We start from the raw sequence: 18,926 nt of genomic DNA on the forward strand, positions 1-18,926 counted from the left end.
GAGAACCACTCCTTGAATATCATCTTGGAACGTGTAAAACAAACAAGAAGTTTGAAAGGGCTCAGGACTCTGCATTTGAAGAATCAAACTATACTATCTTCTGGGCAAGTCAAATCCCCTCCTTGGACATGAGTTATTCCATTCATAAAAGGGAAGAACAGGGATAGATAAGCTTATAGGTCCCTTCTGCACCCAGGCTTTGCCTGGTTCTGCTGAACCACAGCTTCGGGAGGGTGGCCAAGAGGTCTTTCTGGTCCCTGGCTGACTGCTTTCATCTATTCCCTTAACCTGAGGTCTGAAAACACTTTTTTTTTTTTTTTTGGCTTCAAAATACAAAAAGAGAAAACTGAAAAATCAAAATAGATAAAAGTTTAATTAAATGTCTACATAATGGAATGTTATGTAAACATCATTAATTGTTAAGGCTGATGTTCATACAAATTGTATTACACTTAAAAACAATTTATTCCTTAGAATTACTCACTTTGAAAGGGTTTTCAAATACATCCAGCGATTGCTAAGGCCTCATAACCATGAGTTAGTCACAGCCAACCACAAGCAACATTAAAAACTCTTTTAAACATACTACAGCAAATAATAATTAACGTGAAATGTGTGTGACTTTCAGTATGTCTGATAAAATGTGGGGTGAAATCTCCAAAAGAGCGTTCAGGGTCTTCGACAGACTTAGGATTACTCTAGAACCAGAGTATAGAATATGCACTCATATTTATAAATCACTCTGTGCCAGGCTCTTCCGAAGCCTTTCCCATGCATTAACTCACTTAATTGGTGAGACAATTCTTGAGATAGACACAATCACTATTCCCATTCTACAGGTGAGGAAACTGACTAAGTAAGTGGCACAGCTAGAATGGAAGTCAATGGCACCAGGGCTCATGTTCTTAGCCACCTTACCACATACAAAGCTTGCCATCCTGGGTGTTTCCCGAGGAGAAAACAAGTGCTGGCAGGTTGAGAAGGGAGAGAGGTGCATCTCCCTAACGAGGAGTGCACTTGACACTGCGTTAAATGGAACCCATTCCTTGCTCGGCTCTGCTGCTACTTGCTAACTCCTCCGTGGTTCTCTTCTGCCCACAGAGGTCTCCTCTGTAGCTGACTCTCAGCCTCGCCTAATGCTATTAATAATTAATAATAAACAGCTGATGTTATTGAGAGCTCCATCAGCATTTTATACAGGACTTAATCTCATTCAATCCCCATGACCTCCATTTCTTTTTTTTTTTTTTTTTTTTTTTTTGAGACAGAGTCTCGCTCTGTCGCCCAGGCTGGAGTGCAGTGGCGCGATCTCGGCTCACTGCAAGCTCCGCCTCCTGGGTTCACGCCATTCTCCTGCCTCAGCCTCTGAGTAGCTGGGACTACAGGCGCCCGCCACGACGCCCGGCTAATTTTTTGTATTTTTAGTAGAGACGGGGTTTCACCGTGGTCTCGATCTCCTGACCTCGTGATCCGCCCGCCTCGGCCTCCCAAAGTGCTGGGATTACAAGCGTGAGCCACCGCGCCCGGCCCCTCCATTTCATAAACAAGGGAATTAGGGGTTTAGAGAGCTGAAACAATTTGCCCCCAGTCACACAGCTCTCAGAAATAGTAGAAGCCAGGATTCACACTCCAGTCTTATTCTAAAGCCCAAATTCTTTTTTTGAGACGGCGTCTTGCTCTGTCACCCAGGCTGGAGTGCAATGGCGCCAGCTCGGCTCACTGCAACCTCTGCCTCCCAGGTTCAAGTGATTCTCCTGCCTCAGCCTCCTGAGTAGCTGGGATTACAGGCACCTGCCACCAGGCCCAGCTAATTTTTTGTATTTTTAGTAGAGATGGGGTTTCACCATGTGGGCCAGGCTGGTCTCAAACTTCTGACCTCATGATCTGCCCACGTCGGCCTCCCCAAGTGCTGGGATTACAGGTGTGAGCCACCATGCCCGGCCCCAAATTATCTTTTAATTATAAAGATATACATATTGTTTAAAAAATTCAATAAATAAGTATATTGAATAACAAAGTGAAGCCTTCCCTTTACCACAATCAACCTACTGTTCTTTCTCTATCTGAGGCTCTCTTCCTACGTTCCACTGTCCCAGACTTCTGTGAAGTATTTATGTGTCTACTTAGGTATCTGTCCATCTTTCCATTCCTTTCTCAATTATATATTCTGGTGGTTTCGCTCTCCATGTGGCAACTCTACATCCAGGATCAAAATGGCATCAAAGGAAGCTTGGAACAGTGACAACCCCTACCTGAGATGTCTCCATTCCAGGGGCAAGGCTGCCTGGTGCCTGATATATCCATGAGATTAGGAAAAGCAGGTGGGGTCCTGTCCACCCCTTCTATTCCCGAACGCTTGGCAGGGTTTCTGTGGCTAACATGCCAGTTGTATCGACTCCTGCACAGTCTCATGTGAAGTGCCACACTACGTTCTCAGCCTGGGAGGTTTCAGGGCTCAGCTGGCTCAGATTCCATGTGTGGGGAGCATTAAGAAAAACAGATCACCTGTATAAGACTAGTGGCAAAAATCTGACTCAGTGCTACTTCTCTGTTTGTCCTTTACTTAAAAGAAGAACCATAATTAAAATGACCCAGAAAAGAGAACCAAGCAGGAGACTGAACTGCTTGGGGAAAGGACCATGCTGCATTGATTTTTACATACCCAATGCCAGCAGTGCATCGGGTACACAACAGGTTCTCAATAAACTGTTAAATGGATAAGTTGACAGAACAAAAAAACAAGGTCTCTTCCCAGTGCTGCAAGCAAAAAAGCTCAGCTAGAGTGAATTCTTATTTGCAAAGATGAGAGATTTTTAGTCTTCTGACGGCTGTTTCCTCCTCTCTGTTTTCTTTGCCACAGTTTAGGGGCAAAAGAAAAGTTTCTTTCTCTCTGAAACGGTAGGAGAAACCCTTGGGGCTTAGGTAACAAATCAGGCTCTCTCTTTCACATGTGGTGAGAATAGAAATATTTAACCATCAGCACCGACAATGTCATTTGCATAACGGAGTGACTTCCTGGCTGAAAGATGGTCAGAACATAGAGCCTACGAGTGAAGGCAGTGAAGTTGCTGAGCCTGGGGCTCTGGTTCTGGTGTCTGCTTCGTGGCTGTGTGGTCTTGGGCAAGTTTCCTAAATTTTCTGCTTCTCAGTTTTGTCATCCATAAAATGATAACAACAGTCCCTGCCTCAAATAGTGTGTGGAAGAGGCTTAAACAAGCTAATGTAAGTCAAATCTTGAGCACAATCCCTGGTGCAGCTATACACGTTTGTGTATGTATGAGAAGCTCAAAATTATACCATTAGTATTAATAACATACTCTGGACCCTCATTATAATGCTATTCTCAATATCCCAACACTTGATTTATTTTTTTCACTTTTTTTTATTAATTTTTTTGCACACAAAACAATAAACATTTTCTAAAAATACATACAAACAAAAAGATGCATATCAAACATATTAGGAAGGTTGCACATGGGAAGACGGGGAATAGAAATGGGGAGTGGGAATTAAAGAAAATGAATGAGAGAGGGACTTTGTATGGATCAATGATAATAACTCAATCCTCTATTTGACAAAGAAGAAGGAGAAGGAAGAGGAAGAAAAAGAAAGTGGGATAAAGGATCAGAAAGGGAGGAAAATAGAAAAAATTAGAGTATGACTCCAGGGTAGACCTGTTTTGTTGTCGCTGGGTTGGTTGGTTGGTTTGTCTGTTGTATTTTTCATATGTTTCGCCATGTTGGCCAGGCTGGTCTCGAACTCCTAGCCTGAAGTGATCAACCTGCCTCAGCCTCCCAGAGCGCCGGGACTACAGGCGTGAGCCACCACATCCAGCCCCCACATTGCTTCTGGCCTCCGTGGTAGACCTCCCAGACGGGGCGGCCGGGCAGAGGCGCTCCTCACTTCCCAGACAGGGCGGCCAGGCAGAGACGCTCCTCACTTCCTAGACGGGGTGGCGGCCGGGCAGAGACGCTCCTCACTTCCCAGACGATGGGTGGCCGGGCAGAGGCGCTCCTCACTTCCCAGACGATGGGTGGCCGGGCAGAGGCGCTCCTCACTTCCCAGACGATGGGTGGCCGGGCAGAGGCGCTCCTCACTTCCCACCAACACTTGATTTCTATTGACAACTCCTAGGCTCAACTGTTCCTCCCACCTCAGCCTCCCGAGTAGCTGGGAATACAGCCGCCATGCCTGGCTAATTTTTAATTTTTTTTTTTTTAGAGACAGGGTCTTGCTATGTTGCCCAGGCTGGTCTCAAACTCCTGGCCTCAAGAAATCCTCCCACCTGGGCCTCCCCAAGTGCTAGGATTTACAGGCATGAGCCACCATGCCCAGCTCCCTTCCTCCCCTTTGCTCTCCTAACTCCGTCTCAGCATCTGCCCCTGAGAACCAATGCAACAGGGCAATCAGTACATCCGTGAACTTCCCATCAGTCCTGTGGTGGACTAACCCAGGGACAACGGTCACTGTCTCCTCTGGTGCATTCTTTGTCCCCATCAGCCTAGTAAGCTCCGGGGCTGGCAGCTGGCACAGAGTAGGAGGCTGCATTCCTTGACCTTTCTATGCTGCACACAGTCCTGTGCCCATCCTGTCCTCAGACCTGCCAGGGCCATGACCAACCTGCCAAGGGTGTGGGAATCGGTATGTGACCCAGCTCTAGGAGGAGGTGGAGCAAGTGAATGTAGGCAAAGCTGCTGCCCCAGTAGGTTTAGAGGGAGGGTGGGGTGGGGGTGCAGCAGGGCCAGGAGGGTGAGGATGTGTGGGTGAGGGTGTGAGTGCCTGTCTGGCTCTCCTGGGTGGGGCTGGATGAATGTTTGGGCACAGGCAGCGGCTGTCACATGGCCTGGCTGCAGGTTTGGGACAGAAGCCAGGAAGCAGACCAGAGTAGGAGCCCAGGGAAACCTCTGTCTTAGCAGAAGATACTGGGGAGAGGGATCAACCGGGGAGGTCTTCCAAGGCACATGGTGCTTCATGGAGCCAGGGCCCAGGACAGGGAGGGCTGTAACCCTGGCTTGCCTGATTGGCTGAGCACAGACAGATACAAGAATGTGTGGGCAGCCCGCTAGGTGGATGCCTAAGTGAGGAAGGAATGGGTGGCCAGGTGACTGAGACCCCCAAGACCAGGACCCCACTGTCAGGCCTGTGGCTTCCAAACGCCTGTGGGAAGTGTTCCCCTTTGGACACTGAGGCCATCAGCTTCAGCTTCACACCCTTTTCCAGACAAAGTCCCTTGGGTAACCTCAAGTCACTTCTGGCCTTCCCCAGAGGGGAAAGGAGAGGGGTGCCTGTGGGCAGGTGACCCTCAGTGCTGGTGGAGGGCACAGCAGAGAGACTGCTTGCATATGGGAGGCCCCCAGCAGACCTTGCCCAGACGTCAGCCCTCGTTTGAGGCAAACTGTAAAATTATTACAATTTAGGCCAGGCGCAGTGGCCCATGCCTGTAATCCCAGCACTTTGGGAGGCCATGGCAGAAGGACTGTCTGAGCCTGCAGTGAGCTATGACTACACTCCTGCACTTTAACCTGGTCAACAGAGGAAGACACTGTATCTAAAATAAATAGGCTTGGCGTGGTGGCTCACACCTGTAATCCCAACACTTTGAGAGGCCGAGGCAGGTGGATCACCTGAGGTGAGGAGTTCGAGACCAGCATGACCAAAATGGTGAAACCTCATCTCTACTAAAAACACAAAAATTAGCTGGTCGTGGTGGCCTGTGCCTGTAATCCCAGCTACTGAGGAGGCTGAGGCAGGAGAAATCGCTTGAATCCAGGACGCAGAGGTTGCGGTGGGCCACGATCGCACCACAGCACTTCAGCCTGGGCGACAGAGTGAGACTCCACCTCAAGAAAATAAATAAGATGGGGAAGCTACGTTCTTAACATTTTTCAAATGATAATTCATACTAAAGAATGTTACCAATACTAATGCACAAAGCATTGTATAAGTTTTAGACTATCAATAAAAAGACACGAAAACTGAAGTATTTGTAATCATGCTTAATATTGGAAGTTCCTATACCTGCAATGTAGCAAAAATTTAATAAACGATAAAATAAAAGTTTGCAAACAGATTTGTAATAACCAGAAAGAAATCTGTATTGGCAATTAATGCAACATAATTAAAAATAATTTGTTATGGTCATCTGCTAGATGCTAATTAATGTAAAATGTTAAAAGGTTATTTTAATTATGACATCTTAATTTTTAATGGCTTTAAATATTATAAATATAAAAAACGGGTTTCTAAATTTAAAAGAAAAATGACTAAATTTTTCAGAATTATTTCGTATTTCTTGTCATACAGTATAAGAACACCATTCTATGTTTCCTTTTAGATTAGGAACCCTCCCACATTATCTCACTGAACGGAGAATGCTGAAAGGTGCTAGTAAGATGACAGTCTGTCTAAGGACTCCAGAACTGAAGGAACTGTTTTGTGGCAATGCATGTCACTTCCCTAACTCAACTGGAAAAGGAGACAAAAACCTAGTGTTTTCAACCCTCAAGCTAACAAGAAAACACAGCCCAGGTAAGCTCATCTCTTCTCCAATGGAGCTAGAGTCTAATCAACAAGAGGCGACCATTTAGAATAGAACTGTTCAGAAATCTGCTAATAAAAAGCAGCCAACATAGACACATTCTCCATTAAATCTAAAATTCCCTTGTCCCCCACTAGGATGCCTGAGGGGCATGTAGCAAAAGTGATCCCAACCACACCACACAAACTAGCCAGGAAACCATTTTGCCTTCACACATCTGAGAGTCCCCAAGAACCCGGAGGCAGCAGAACACCAACAGGACAGTCCCAGCATCAGTTGCTGGCCACAGAAGCCCTCCCAAGCAGCAGGCAGAACAGAATCCACTACAGCCATCAGCCTGCCAGAGAAGCCTCTGCCCCTGTGGCCTGAGGTTCCACTTCCCCCAGGTGACACCATGGGCAGGTGGTCTGAAGAAGTGGGAAGGTCAAATCAACTGGCCCAGCCAGGATGCCTCTTTGATGATAAAAGTGACACCGGTCTAAGCCTCCCCTCTTCCACAGGGGAAACTAGGTGGCCCAAAGGGTGCCCAGAGGCAGGGGACCTGCCACAGCAGCCACCCTCCTGGGAGGTTCCCTTTCTTCCCCTTGGGGAACTCCCTCCAACACACAGCTTGCCAGCAAAGCACCCTTTGTCTTACATGGGGGGATCCCACCACACCAAAACCCAGCCAAAGAAGCCTTTTGTCCCTTAAGGGTTATCACAACCAAAAACAAAAAGATACACAAATAGTAAGTCCCTAAATTCTGTTAAGAATGAAACAATGCTGCCACTCACACCTGGCTCAGATGCCAGCAGAAGGAGGGTACCCTCCAGAGACCGCAGGAGAAGGGGGAGGACTCCTCCTTGCCCTGGCTGTACCTCCACCACTGTCACTGAGGCCTGTGGTACAGAACCGGCAGCTTCTTACCCACCCCAGGCCGGGCTGGGCCCCAAAGCTCTCCTACTCCCCCTTCCTGGACCCTAGACTTGCTGCTGCTGCCACCATTAGCGCCGATGCCAACGGAACCAGCACTGCTGTCACCCTCCATGCACCTGCCCACCCTCCAAGGCTTCTACCACTTGGCCTCCACGGGTACCCTCCTACCGCTCCTGTTGAGCTGCGGTCTCCATCACCGTGGCTGCCACAACCGCAGGAGATGAATCACATAGCTGTGCCATCTTCAGGCTCCAACCTCCAGCTCACCACAGGGGACTCCTCCTTCATCAGCCTGGCTTGGAGCAGCTGGGCACACAATGCCAGAAAAACCTACAACAGGATGCAGAAAGTGGCAGTGTTAGAGCCTCACCTTGTCATGCTGGCCACTGGGTGGCACGGGCCAGTTTCAGCAAAGGCACTCACACCCACCCTCCAAAGTCCAGCCTCTCCTCCTAGACCAGGCTGGGGGGGACTGGAGACACCACAGTGCCCGGGACTCCTTGGGGAGCAAGAATAGCAGAAACTCAGACCCAGCCAGTCCTCCCCACCCAAGTACCAGTTCCCATTCCTGACTCCTCCACCCACAGGACCCTGAGCCCCCATGGTGCCCACTACTCCACGCCTGGGGCTCCCAGATAGTCTCCACAACCCGGAGCAAGAGAGCAAGGGCCGGGGAACCATGGTGGGTGTGAGGGCCCTGCGGTGGTCAGAGGATTGCCGCGAAAACTCTGTGCACCCTCCATGCTCCAATACGAGCAGAAGTTGTTTACCCTCTAGAGCCTTGAGTCCAGGAAGAGAAAGGCCCCTTCCTCAGAGACCACCACTGTCGTGGCCACCTCCACAACCTGCCGCTGGCAGCAGCAGTGCAGCCTCCCCCCATAGCGCCCCTAACCTGCCCCCCCCACAAGCGTAGCCCCTGGATTGTGCCCACAACACACCCAGAGACTGCGGCAAGCAGTGTAACCCTGATAGCGCCCCCAAACCACCCCTCTGCTCCTGGCAGTGTAACACTCGATAGTGTCCACAACCCATCCCCGCCACGGCTGTTGCGGCACCAAATAGTGCCCCACCAAACCCACCCCCCGCCCGGACCACAAGCAGCACAGCCCCAGATAGCGCGCCCAATCTGCTCCCATCACGGGCAGTGAACACCCGGGGTAGTGCACCCAACCAACCTCCCCACCCCACCTTCCCCTTCCCCCCACGGACAATGCAGCATTTGACAGCTCCCCTAAAGCACCCCCAACTGCCTGCCCGTTGGCATTGCTGCTGACATCGTAGCCCACGATAGCTCACCCAACCCGCCCCCTGCATCGGCCAGTGCAGCAGCTAATAATGCCCCAACCCCCCACCACCCGCCGCTGGCAGTGCACGACAGCGCACACAACCTGCCTCCAACCCCCCGCCACCTTAGGCAGTGTAGACCCTGACAGCACAGTGAACCTGCCCCACTGCCAGCAATTCAATGCCCGATAGCGCCACTCACCAGACCCCGCGGCAGGCAGTGCAGCCCCAAAAGCACACCAAACCCGCTCCCCCACCACCCCGCAAGCGGGCAGTGCAGCCACAAAGAGCGCACCTACCCTGCCACCTTTCTACCACTCTAAGAGACATGCAGTCTCCGTCACCACCACCAACCGCAGCCAGGCGAGCCGCGGTGGCCAAGGCTCCAGCCGCCAGCGTTGGGCACGGTCCTCACCTTCTCCTAGACCTCTAGGCGGTCAAGAGCAGCTCCAGCTGCCAGCCACCCTCCCACCACTCCAGCTGCCATCTTACTGCTCCAGCCCCCCTCCTACCGCTCCGGCCGCCATCTTACTGCTCCAGCCACCCTCCTACCGCTCCGGCCGCCATCTTACTGCTCCAGCCACCCTCCTACCACTCCGGCTGCCATCTTACTGCTCCAACCACCCTCCTACCACTCCGGCTGCCATCTTACTGCTCCAGCCCCCCTCCTACTGCTCCGACCGCCATCTTACTGCTCCAGCCCCACTCCTACCGCTCCGGCCGCCATCTTACTGCTCCAGCCACCCTCCTACCGCTCCGGCCGCCATCTTACTGCTCCAGCCCCACTCCTACCGCTCCGGCCACCCTCCTACCGCTATGGCCGCCCTCCTAACATGCCAGCCGCGCTGCCATCTCTGTTGCCACCACCATCCAGAGCGAGACAAGCCACGGTGTTGCAGGCTCCAGCCTCCAGCTCCCACTTCTCCTGGTCCTCTAAGCCAGGAACAGAGTGGCTCGGCGGGAGATACTGGAGAGCCTAAACTGGCGTGGCGCCTCCTCAGCATGCACATGGGGTTATGCGTATGGTTTCTGGACTACGTGTTCTGATTGGGTGAGAGAAAACCTCTAGGCCTTCTCTGATTGGGCTTTATTTTCATACTCTGATTGGTTGTCCTTAGACTTGCTCTCATCCAATCAGAACATGATAACAAAGTCCAATCAGAGTAGAGGCCTCCGAGCTTTCTCTTATCCAATCCTGGAATGTGTAGTGCAGGAGCCTCACATGCATAACCTCAGTATGTAACTGGTGCTGCAGAAGAGTCAGGCTATTCCAGGTTCTTCTCTGTCTACTCACGGGGCTGCTCGAGCCCGGCTTAGAGGACCAGGACAGACTGGAGGCTGTAGCCTGCGGCCCCGCGGCTGGCCTCCCTGCAGTTGGTGGCAACAGAGACTGTAGTATGGCTGGAGCAGTAGGAAGGGGAAAACAGTTTTGGAATAGATGGAGGGGTAAAGAGGGTGGTTAGTGCCAAAAGGAAAAAAGGATGGCGAGCTGGAGAAGGCATTGCATATAAAGACAGTGAGGAAAAGATGTTGGGAAAAAAAAATTGGGGGGTAGATGGAGGGGGAAAAACAGGGTGGTGAACACGAGGGAGAGAAGGTTTCACGGAAAGACAGTGGGAAAAAGTTTTTGGGTAGTTGGAAGGGGGAAAGAGAGGGTCGTGAGGGGGGAACGGGGATGAGCAGGAAGGAGAGAAGGTTTGCAAAAATACAGTGGGGAGAAAAGAAAGGGAAAGAAGACTGGGTAAAAAGATTTTGAGTAGATGGAGGGGGCAAAGGGTGTCAAGTGGGAGGAGGAAAGAGGGTGCAGAGAGGGAGGGGGAAGAGAGAGTGGCGAGCAGGAGGGAGAGAAGGTTTTGCGAAAAGACAGTGAGGAGAGAAGCTTTTAGGTAGATGGAGGGGGAAAGGGTGGCAAGTGGGAGGAGAATAGAGAGGGTGGCCAGAGGGAGTGGGGAAAGAGGACTGGGAAAAAGGCGATGGGGAAAATAGTTTGGGGTAGATGGAGGGCAAAAAGAGGGTGGCAAGCAGGATAGAGGAAAGAAGAGGGCAAGCGGGAAGTGGGGAAGGCTTTGTGAAAAGATGGCCGGGAACAGTTGGGGAGGTAGATGGGTAAAAGAGCGTGGTGAGCAGGAGTAGAGAAGGCTTTGCAAAAAGACGGCGGGGAAATGTTTTTGGGTAGATGGAAGGAAGAGGAAAGAGGGTGGCGAGCAGCAGGAGTGGGGAGAAGGCTTTGGGAAAAGATGGGGGAAATGTTTTTGGGGAGATAAAGGAGCAAAAGAGGGTGATGAGAGCGGGAGGCGGAAGAAAGGGTGGCCAGGGAGAGGGAGAAAAGACGGTGGGGAAAAGTTTTGGGGTAGATGGGTGGGGAAAACGGTAGTGAGCGGGAGAGTATAGAAGGCTTTGCAAAAAGACAGTGGGGAAAAAATGGTGGGGAAAAAGTTTTGGGGTAGATGGAGGAAGAAAAAGGGTGGCGAGAGGGGGAGCCAAAGACAGGAAAAATATTCCTCCTGTTACTGATTTTTTAATACTCTTACACTCTGGTCAGAAAAAATAATTGATATGATTTCAGGTTTTTTTGTTTTGTTTTGGTTTGGTTTGGTTTTTTGAGATGGAGTCTCGCTCTGTTGCCCAGGCTGGAGTGCAGTGGTGTGATCTCGGCTCACTGCAACCTCCACCTCCCGGGTTCAAGCCATTCTTTTGCCTCAGCCTCCTGAGTAGTTGGGATTACAGGCATGTGCCACGACGCCCAGCTAATTTTGCATTTTTAGTTCTAAATGGGGTTTCTCCATGTTGGTCAGGCTGATCCCGACCTCTGTTGATTGGCCCACCTCTGCCTTCCAAAGTGCTGGGATTACAGGTGTGAGCCATTGCACCAGGCAAGGATGTTGAATTTTATTGAATGTTTTTTCTGCATCTATTGAGATAATCATATGATTCTAGTTTTAAATTCTGTTTATGTGGTAAATCACATTTATTGATTTGCATATGTTAAATAGTCCTTGCATCCCAGGAATAAAACCTATGTAATCACGATGAGTTACATTTTTGATATGCTGATGGATTTGATTTGCTAGCATTTCGTTGAGGATATTTGCATCTATGTTCATCAGATATTGGCCTGTAGTTTCTTGTTGTTGTTTCCTTGCTAGATTTTAGTGTCAGGATGATACTGGTTTTGTAGAATGAGTTAGAGAGGAATTCCTTCTCCTCAATGTTTTAGAATGGTTGTAGTAAGATTGATACCATCTATTTTTTTGTATGTTTGGTAAAATTCAGCTGTGAATTCATCTAGTCCTGGGATTCTCCTGCTTGATAAATACTTTTATTACAAATTCAATTTCATAATTAACTACTGGTCTGTTCAGATTTTTTTAAATTTATAGAGAAAAAATATTTATTTGGTTTATAGTTGTGCAGGCAGTAGAAGCATGGGACCAGCACCTGCTCAGGTTTGGGTGAGACCTCAGAAAGCGTCCAATCACAGAGGAAGGCAAAGGGAGGGCCAGTGTATCACGTGTCAAGAGAGAAATCAAGAGCAAGAAGGGGAACATGACAGGCTGTTTTAAACAACCAGCTCTCGTGTGACACAACAGAGCAAGGACACAACAGAGCTCATCGCCAAGGGGATGGAGCTAAGCAATTTATGAAGGGTCCACCCCCATGATTCAACACCTTCCACTAGGCCCACCACCGACATTTGAGATCACATTCAACAAGAGATTTGGAGGGTAAACACATCCAAACAATGTCATTTCACCCCTATGGCCCCCAAATCTCATGTCCTTCTCATATTGCACAATACAATTATCTTCTCCCAGTAGTCCCCAAAAATCTCAAGCTGTTTCAGCATCAACTCAAAAGTCCGAAATCTCATCTGAGCTTCAAGGTACATTCCTCCATCTATGAGCCTATAAGATCAAAACCAAGTTATTTGCTTCCAATATTCAGTGCAGTACAGGTGTTGGGTAGATATTCCCATTCCAAAATGGAGAAGTGGGCAAAAGAAAGGGGCAACAGGCCTCAGGCAAATCTGAAACCCAGTAGGGCAGACATTAAAGCTTCAAGCTCCAAAATAATTCTTGATTTCATGTCCCGCATCCAGGGCACACTTGTGCAAGAGGTGGGTTCCCAAGACCGTACGCAGCTCTGCCTCTGTGGCTTTGCGGTGTACAGTCACCATGGCTGCTGTCTTGGGTCAGAGTTGAGGGCCTGTGGTATTTCTAGGCTCAGGATGAAAGCTTCCCTGCCATTCAGGGACCTCGAGGTGGTGGCCCCATTCGCATAGCTCCAGTAGGTAGTGCCCCAGTGGGGACTCTGTGGAGGCTTCAGTCCCACATTTCCTGTTGGCACTGCCCTAGTGGACTTTTGGTTTCTTTCTGATTCAGTCTTGGAAGGTTGTGTGTTTCCAGGAATTTATCCATTCTCTCTAGGTTTTCTAGTTTATGCACACAAAGATATTCATAGCAGTCTCTGAGGATCTTTTTTTATGTCAGTGGTATCCTTTGCAATGTCTCATTTGTCATTTTTGATTGTGCTTATTTGAATCTTCCTTTTTTCTTGCATAATCTAACTAGCAATCTGTCATTTTTGTGTGTCCTTGCAAAGAACCAACTTTTTAATTTTGCTGATTCCTTGTATGGTTTTTTGGGTCCCAATTTCATTAACTTATTCTTTAACCTTTGTTATTTCCTTCTACTAGCTTTGGGTTTGGTTTGTTCTTTTCTAGTGTGTTTGGCTATTTTAGCTTGTTAATTTGAGATCTTTCTTTCTTTTTATGTTTAATTGCTTTATAGGTTCTGTACATTTTGTATTCATGTATGCTTTTATGGTAGCAAGTATCATTCTTCTATTTTCACGAGTCAAACTCCTTTAAACATTTCTTTTAGAGTCAGTCTGGAGGTAATGACTTCCCTTAGCATTTTCTTGTCTGGAAATACCTTATTTTCCTTTCTTTATGAAGCTCAGTCTGGCAGGTTATGAAATTCTTGCATGGCTGGGCACAGTGGCTCACGCCTGTAATCCTAGCACTCTGGGAGGCCGAGGCAGGCAGATCACCTGAGGTCAGGAGTTCAAGACCAGCCTGGCCAACATGAAGAAACTCCATCTCTTAAAAATACCAAAATTTGCCAGGCGTGGTGGTGGGCACCTGTAATACCAGCTACTGGGGAGGCTGAGGCAGGAGGATTGCTTGATTGCTTGAACCCAGGAAGCAGAGGTTGCAGTGAGCTGAGATCATGCCACTGCACTCCAGCCTGGGTGGCAAAGTGAGACTCTGTCTCCAAAAAACAGAAATTATTGGATGGCATTTTTTTTTTCTTTAAGAAGGCTAACGCTAGGCCCCAATCTTTTCTAGGTTGCAGAGTTTCTGCTGATAAGTCTGTTGTTAATCTAATTTACTTTATAGGTAATTTGGCCCTTTGTTTGAGCTGCCTTTAATATATTTTCTTTTGCACTGGCCACAGCTATTCTAATGACTGTGGATGCCTTAGGAATGGGCATCTTGTTTACTATCCCACAGGTGTTCTCCGAATTTCTTATATCTGAATGTCAACCTTTCTAGCAAGACTAGAGAACTTTTCCTAAATTATTCCCTTAAATATACTTGCCTAGTTGGTTACTTTTTATTCTTCTGTTGTAGGAATGCCAATAAGTTATAAGTTTGGTCACTTTACATAATCCCATTATTTCTTAAGGGCTTTGTTTTTCAGTTCTTTTTTCTTTTATTTTTGTCTGACTAGGTTACTTCGAAAGACCAGTTTTCAAAGTCTAAAATTATTTCTTCTGCTTGGTCTAGTTTATAGTTAAAGATTCCAACTGTGTTTTGTAATTCCATTAGTGAATGTTTTAATTCCAGAAGCTCTTATTTGTTTTTTCTTTTTTTTTTTTTTAATTTTTTTTGCATACAAAAACAATAAACATTTTCTAAAAATACATACAAACAAAAAGATGCGTATCAAACATATTAGGAAGGTTGCACATGGGAAGTCGGGGAATAGAAATGGGGGGTGGGAGTTAAAATAAATGAGAGAGGGACTTTATATGGATCAGTGATAATAACTCAATCCTCTATTTGACAAAGAAGAGGGAGAAGGAAGAGGAAGAAAAAGAAAGTGGGATAAAGGATCAGAAAGGGAGGAAAATAGAAAAAATTAGAGTATGACTCCAGGGTAGACCTGTTTTGTTGTCACTGAGTTGGTTGGTTGGTTTGTCTGTTGTATTCTTCATGTTTCGCCAAGTTGGCCAGACTGGTCTCGAACTCCTAGCCCGAAGTGATCAACCCGCCTCGCCCCCCAGAGTGCCGGGACCACAGGCGTGAGCCACCACGTCCAGCCCCCACATTGCTTCTGGCCTCCGTGGTAGACCTCCCAGACGGAGCGGCCAGGCAGAGGAGCTCCTCACTTCTACCCAGACACGGGGCGGCCGGGCAGAGGCGCTCCTCACCTCCCAGACGATGGGTGGCCGGGCAGAGGCGCTCCTCACCTCCCAGACGGGGCGGCCGGGCAGAGGCGCTCCTCACTTCTTCCCGGACGGGGCGGCCGGGCATAGGCGCTCCTCACTTCTTCCCGACGGGGCGGCCGGGCAGAGGCGCTCCTCACTTCTTCCCGGACGGGGCACCCGGGCAGAGGCGCTCCTCACTTCTTCCCGGACGGGGCGGCCGGGCAGAGGCGCTCCTCACTTCTTCCCGGACGGGGCGGCCGGGCAGAGGCGCTCCTCACTTCTTCCCGGACGGGGCGGCCGGGCAGAGGCGCTCCTCACTTCTTCCCGGACGGGGCGCCCGGGCAGAGGCGCTCCTCACTTCTTCCCGGACGGGGCGGCCGGGCAGAGGCGCTGCTCACTTCCCAGACGATGGGTGGCCGGGCAGAGGCACTCCTCACTTCCCAGACGGGGCGGCCGGGCAGAGGCGCTCCTCACTTCCCAGACGGGGTGGCCGGGCAGAGGCGCTCCTCACTTCCCAGACGGTGGGTGGCCGGGCAGAGGCGCTCCTCACTTCCCAGACGATGGGTGGCCGGGCAGAGGCGTTCCTCACCTCCCAGATGGGGCGGCCGGGCAGAGGCGCTCCTCACTTCTTCCCAGATGGGGCGGCCGGGCAGAGGCGCTCCTCACTTCTTCCCGGACGGGGCGCCCGGGCAGAGGCGCTCCTCATTTCTTCCCGGACAGGGCGGCCGGGCAGAGGCGCTCCTCACTTCCCAGACGGGGCGGCTGGGCAGAGGCGCTCCTCACTTCCCAGACGATGGGTGGCCGGGCAGAGGCGCTCCTCACGTCCCAGATGGGGCGGCCGGGCAGAGGCGCTCCTCACTTCTTCCCGGATGGGGCGGCCGGGCAGAGGCGCTCCTCACTTCTTCCCGGACGTGGCGCCCGGGCAGAGGCGCTCCTCATTTCTTCCCGGACGGGGCGGCCGGGCAGAGGCGCTCCTCACTTCCCAGACGGGGTGGCCGGGCAGAGGCGCTCCTCACTTCCCAAACGGTGGGTGGCCGGGCAGAGGCGCTCCTCACTTCCCAGACGATGGGTGGCCGGGCAGAGGAGCTCCTCACCGCCCAGATGGGGCAGCCAGGCAGAGGCGTTCCTCACTTCTTCCCTGACGGGGCGCCCGGACAGAGGCGCTCCTCATTTCTTCCCGGACGGGGCGGCCGGGCAGAGGCGCTCCTCACTTCTTCCCGGACGGGGCGGCCGGGCAGAGGCGCTCCTCACTTCTTCCCGGACGGGGCGGCCGGGCAGAGGCGCTCCTCACTTCTTCCCGGACGGGGCGGCCGGGCAGAGGCGCTCCTCACTTCTTCCCGGACGGGGCGGCCGGGCAGAGGCGCTCCTCACTTCTTCCCGGACGGGGCGCCGGGGCAGAGGCGCTCCTCACTTCTTCCCGGACGGGGCGGCCGGGCAGAGGCCCTCCTCACTTCTTCCCGGACGGGGTGGCCGGGCAGAGGCGCTGCTCACTTCCCAGATGGGGCGGCCGGGCAGAGGCACTCCTCACTTCCCAGACGGGGCGGCCGGGCAGAGGCGCTCCTCACTTCCCAGATGGTGGGTGGCCGGGCAGAGGCGCTCCTCACTTCCCAGACGGTGGGTGGCCGGGCAGAGGCGCTCCTCACTTCCCAGACGATGGGTGGCCGGGCAGAGGCGTTCCTCACTTCTTCCCGGATGGGGCGGCCGGGTAGAGGCGCTCCTCACTTCTTCCCGGATGGGGCGCCCGGGGAGAGGCGCTCCTCATTAGTTCCCGGACGGGGCGGCCGGGCAGAGGCACTCCTCACTTCTTCCCGGACGGGGCGGCCGGGCAGAGGCGCTCCTCACCTCCCAGACGATGGGAGGCCGGGCAGAGGCGCTCCTCATTTCTTCCCGGACGAGGCGGCCGGGTAGAGGCGCTCCTCACTTCTTCCCGGACGAGGCGGCCGGGCAGAGGCGCTCCTCATTTCTTCCCGGACGGGGCGGCCGGGCAGAGGCACTCCTCACCTCCCAGACGATGGGAGGCTGGGCAGAGGCGCTCCTCACTTCCCAGACGATGGGTGGCCGGGCAGAGGCGCTCCTCACTTCCCAGACGGGGCGGCCGGGCAGAGGCGCTCCTCACTTCCCAGACGATGGGTGGCCGGGCAGAGGCGCTCCTCACTTCCCAGACGATGGGTGGCCGGGCAGAGGCGCTCCTCACTTCCCAGACGGGGTGGCCGGGCAGAGGCGCTCCTCACTTCCCAGACGGGTGGCCGGGCAGAGGCGCTCCTCACTTCCCAGACGGTGGGTGGCCGGGCAGAGGCGCTCCTCACTTCCCAGACGGTGGGAGGCCGGGCAGAGGCGCTCCTCACTTCCCAGACGATGGGTGGCCGGGCAGAGGCGCTCCTCACTTCTTCCCGGACGGGGCGGCCGGGCAGAGGCGCTCCTCACTTCTTCCCAGACGGGGCGCCCGGGCAGAGGCGCTCCTCACTTCTTCCCGGACGGGGCAGCCGGGCAGAGGCGCTCCTCACTTCTTCCCAGACGGGGCGCCCGGGCAGAGGCGCTCCTCACTTCTTCCCGGACGGGGCGGCCGGGCAGAGGCCCTCCTCACTTCTTCCCGGACGGGGTGGCCGGGCAGAGGCGCTGCTCACTTCCCAGACGGGGCGGCCGGGCAGAGGCACTCCTCACTTCCCAGACGGGGCGGCCGGGCAGAGGCGCTCCTCACTTCCCAGATGGTGGGTGGCCGGGCAGAGGCGCTCCTCACTTCCCAGACGGTGGGTGGCCGGGCAGAGGCGCTCCTCACTTCCCAGACGATGGGTGGCCAGGCAGAGGCGTTCCTCACTTCTTCCCGGATGGGGCGGCCGGGTAGAGGCGCTCCTCACTTCTTCCCGGATGGGGCGCCCGGGGAGAGGCGCTCCTCATTTCTTCCCGGACGGGGCGGCCGGGCAGAGGCGCTCCTCACTTCTTCCCGGACGGGGCGGCCGGGCAGAGGCGCTCTTCACCTCCCAGACGATGGGAGGCCGGGCAGAGGCGCTCCTCACTTCTTCCCGGATGAGGCGGCCGGGCAGAGGCGCTCCTCATTTCTTCCCGGACGGGGCGGCCGGGCAGAGGCGCTCCTCACTTCTTCCCGGACGGGGCGGCCGGGCAGAGGCGCTCCTCACTTCTTCCCGGACGGGGCGGCCGGGCAGAGGCGCTCCTCACCTCCCAGACGATGGGAGGCCGGGCAGAGGCGCTCCTCACTTCCCAGACGATGGGTGGCCGGGCAGAGGAGCTCCTCACTTCCCAGACGGGGTGGCCGGGCAGAGGCGCTCCTCACTTCCCAGACGGTGGGTGGCCGGGCAGAGGCGCTCCTCACTTCCCAGACGGTGGGTGGCCGGGCAGAGGCGCTCCTCACTTCCCAGACGGTGGGTGGCCGGGCAGAGGCGCTCCTCACTTCCCAGACGGTGGGTGGCCGGGCAGAGGCGCTCCTCACTTCCCAGACGGTGGGTGGCCGGGCAGAGGCGCTCCTCACTTCCCAGACGGTGGGTGGCCGGGCAGAGGCGCTCCTCACTTCCCAGACGGGGTGGCCGGGCAGAGGCGCTCCTCACTTCCCAGACGGGGCGGCCGGGCAGAGGCGCTCCCCACCTCCCAGATGGGGCGGCGGCCGGGCAGGGGCTGCAATCCCAGCACCCTGGTAGGCCAAGGCAGGCGGCTGGGGGGCAGAGGCTGCCTCGAGGCCAGACCACGCCACCTCACTCCAGCCCGGGCAACAGCGAGCACTGGGTGAGCGAGACTCCATCT

At 53.1% G+C, this 18,926-nt stretch overlaps 1 protein-coding gene across 1 annotated transcript; it reads right to left on the reverse strand.

Moving 5' to 3' along the window:
- Positions 1-6,241: 6,241 nt before the first annotated feature.
- On the reverse strand, positions 6,242-9,265 carry LOC129485888 (B melanoma antigen 5). Its single transcript, XM_055284899.2, has 2 exons — positions 9,251-9,265; positions 6,242-7,784 (listed from the first exon to the last, which is right to left on the reverse strand). The coding sequence occupies exons 1-2, from the start codon at positions 9,263-9,265 to the stop codon at positions 7,680-7,682; spliced, it is 120 nt and encodes a 39-aa protein (XP_055140874.1). The 3' UTR covers positions 6,242-7,679.
- Between the last annotated feature and the right edge of the window lie 9,661 nt (positions 9,266-18,926).

This window comes from Symphalangus syndactylus, chromosome 7, assembly GCF_028878055.3.
Source record: "Symphalangus syndactylus isolate Jambi chromosome 7, NHGRI_mSymSyn1-v2.1_pri, whole genome shotgun sequence".
In the NCBI taxonomy this organism is placed as follows: Eukaryota; Metazoa; Chordata; class Mammalia; order Primates; family Hylobatidae; genus Symphalangus; species Symphalangus syndactylus.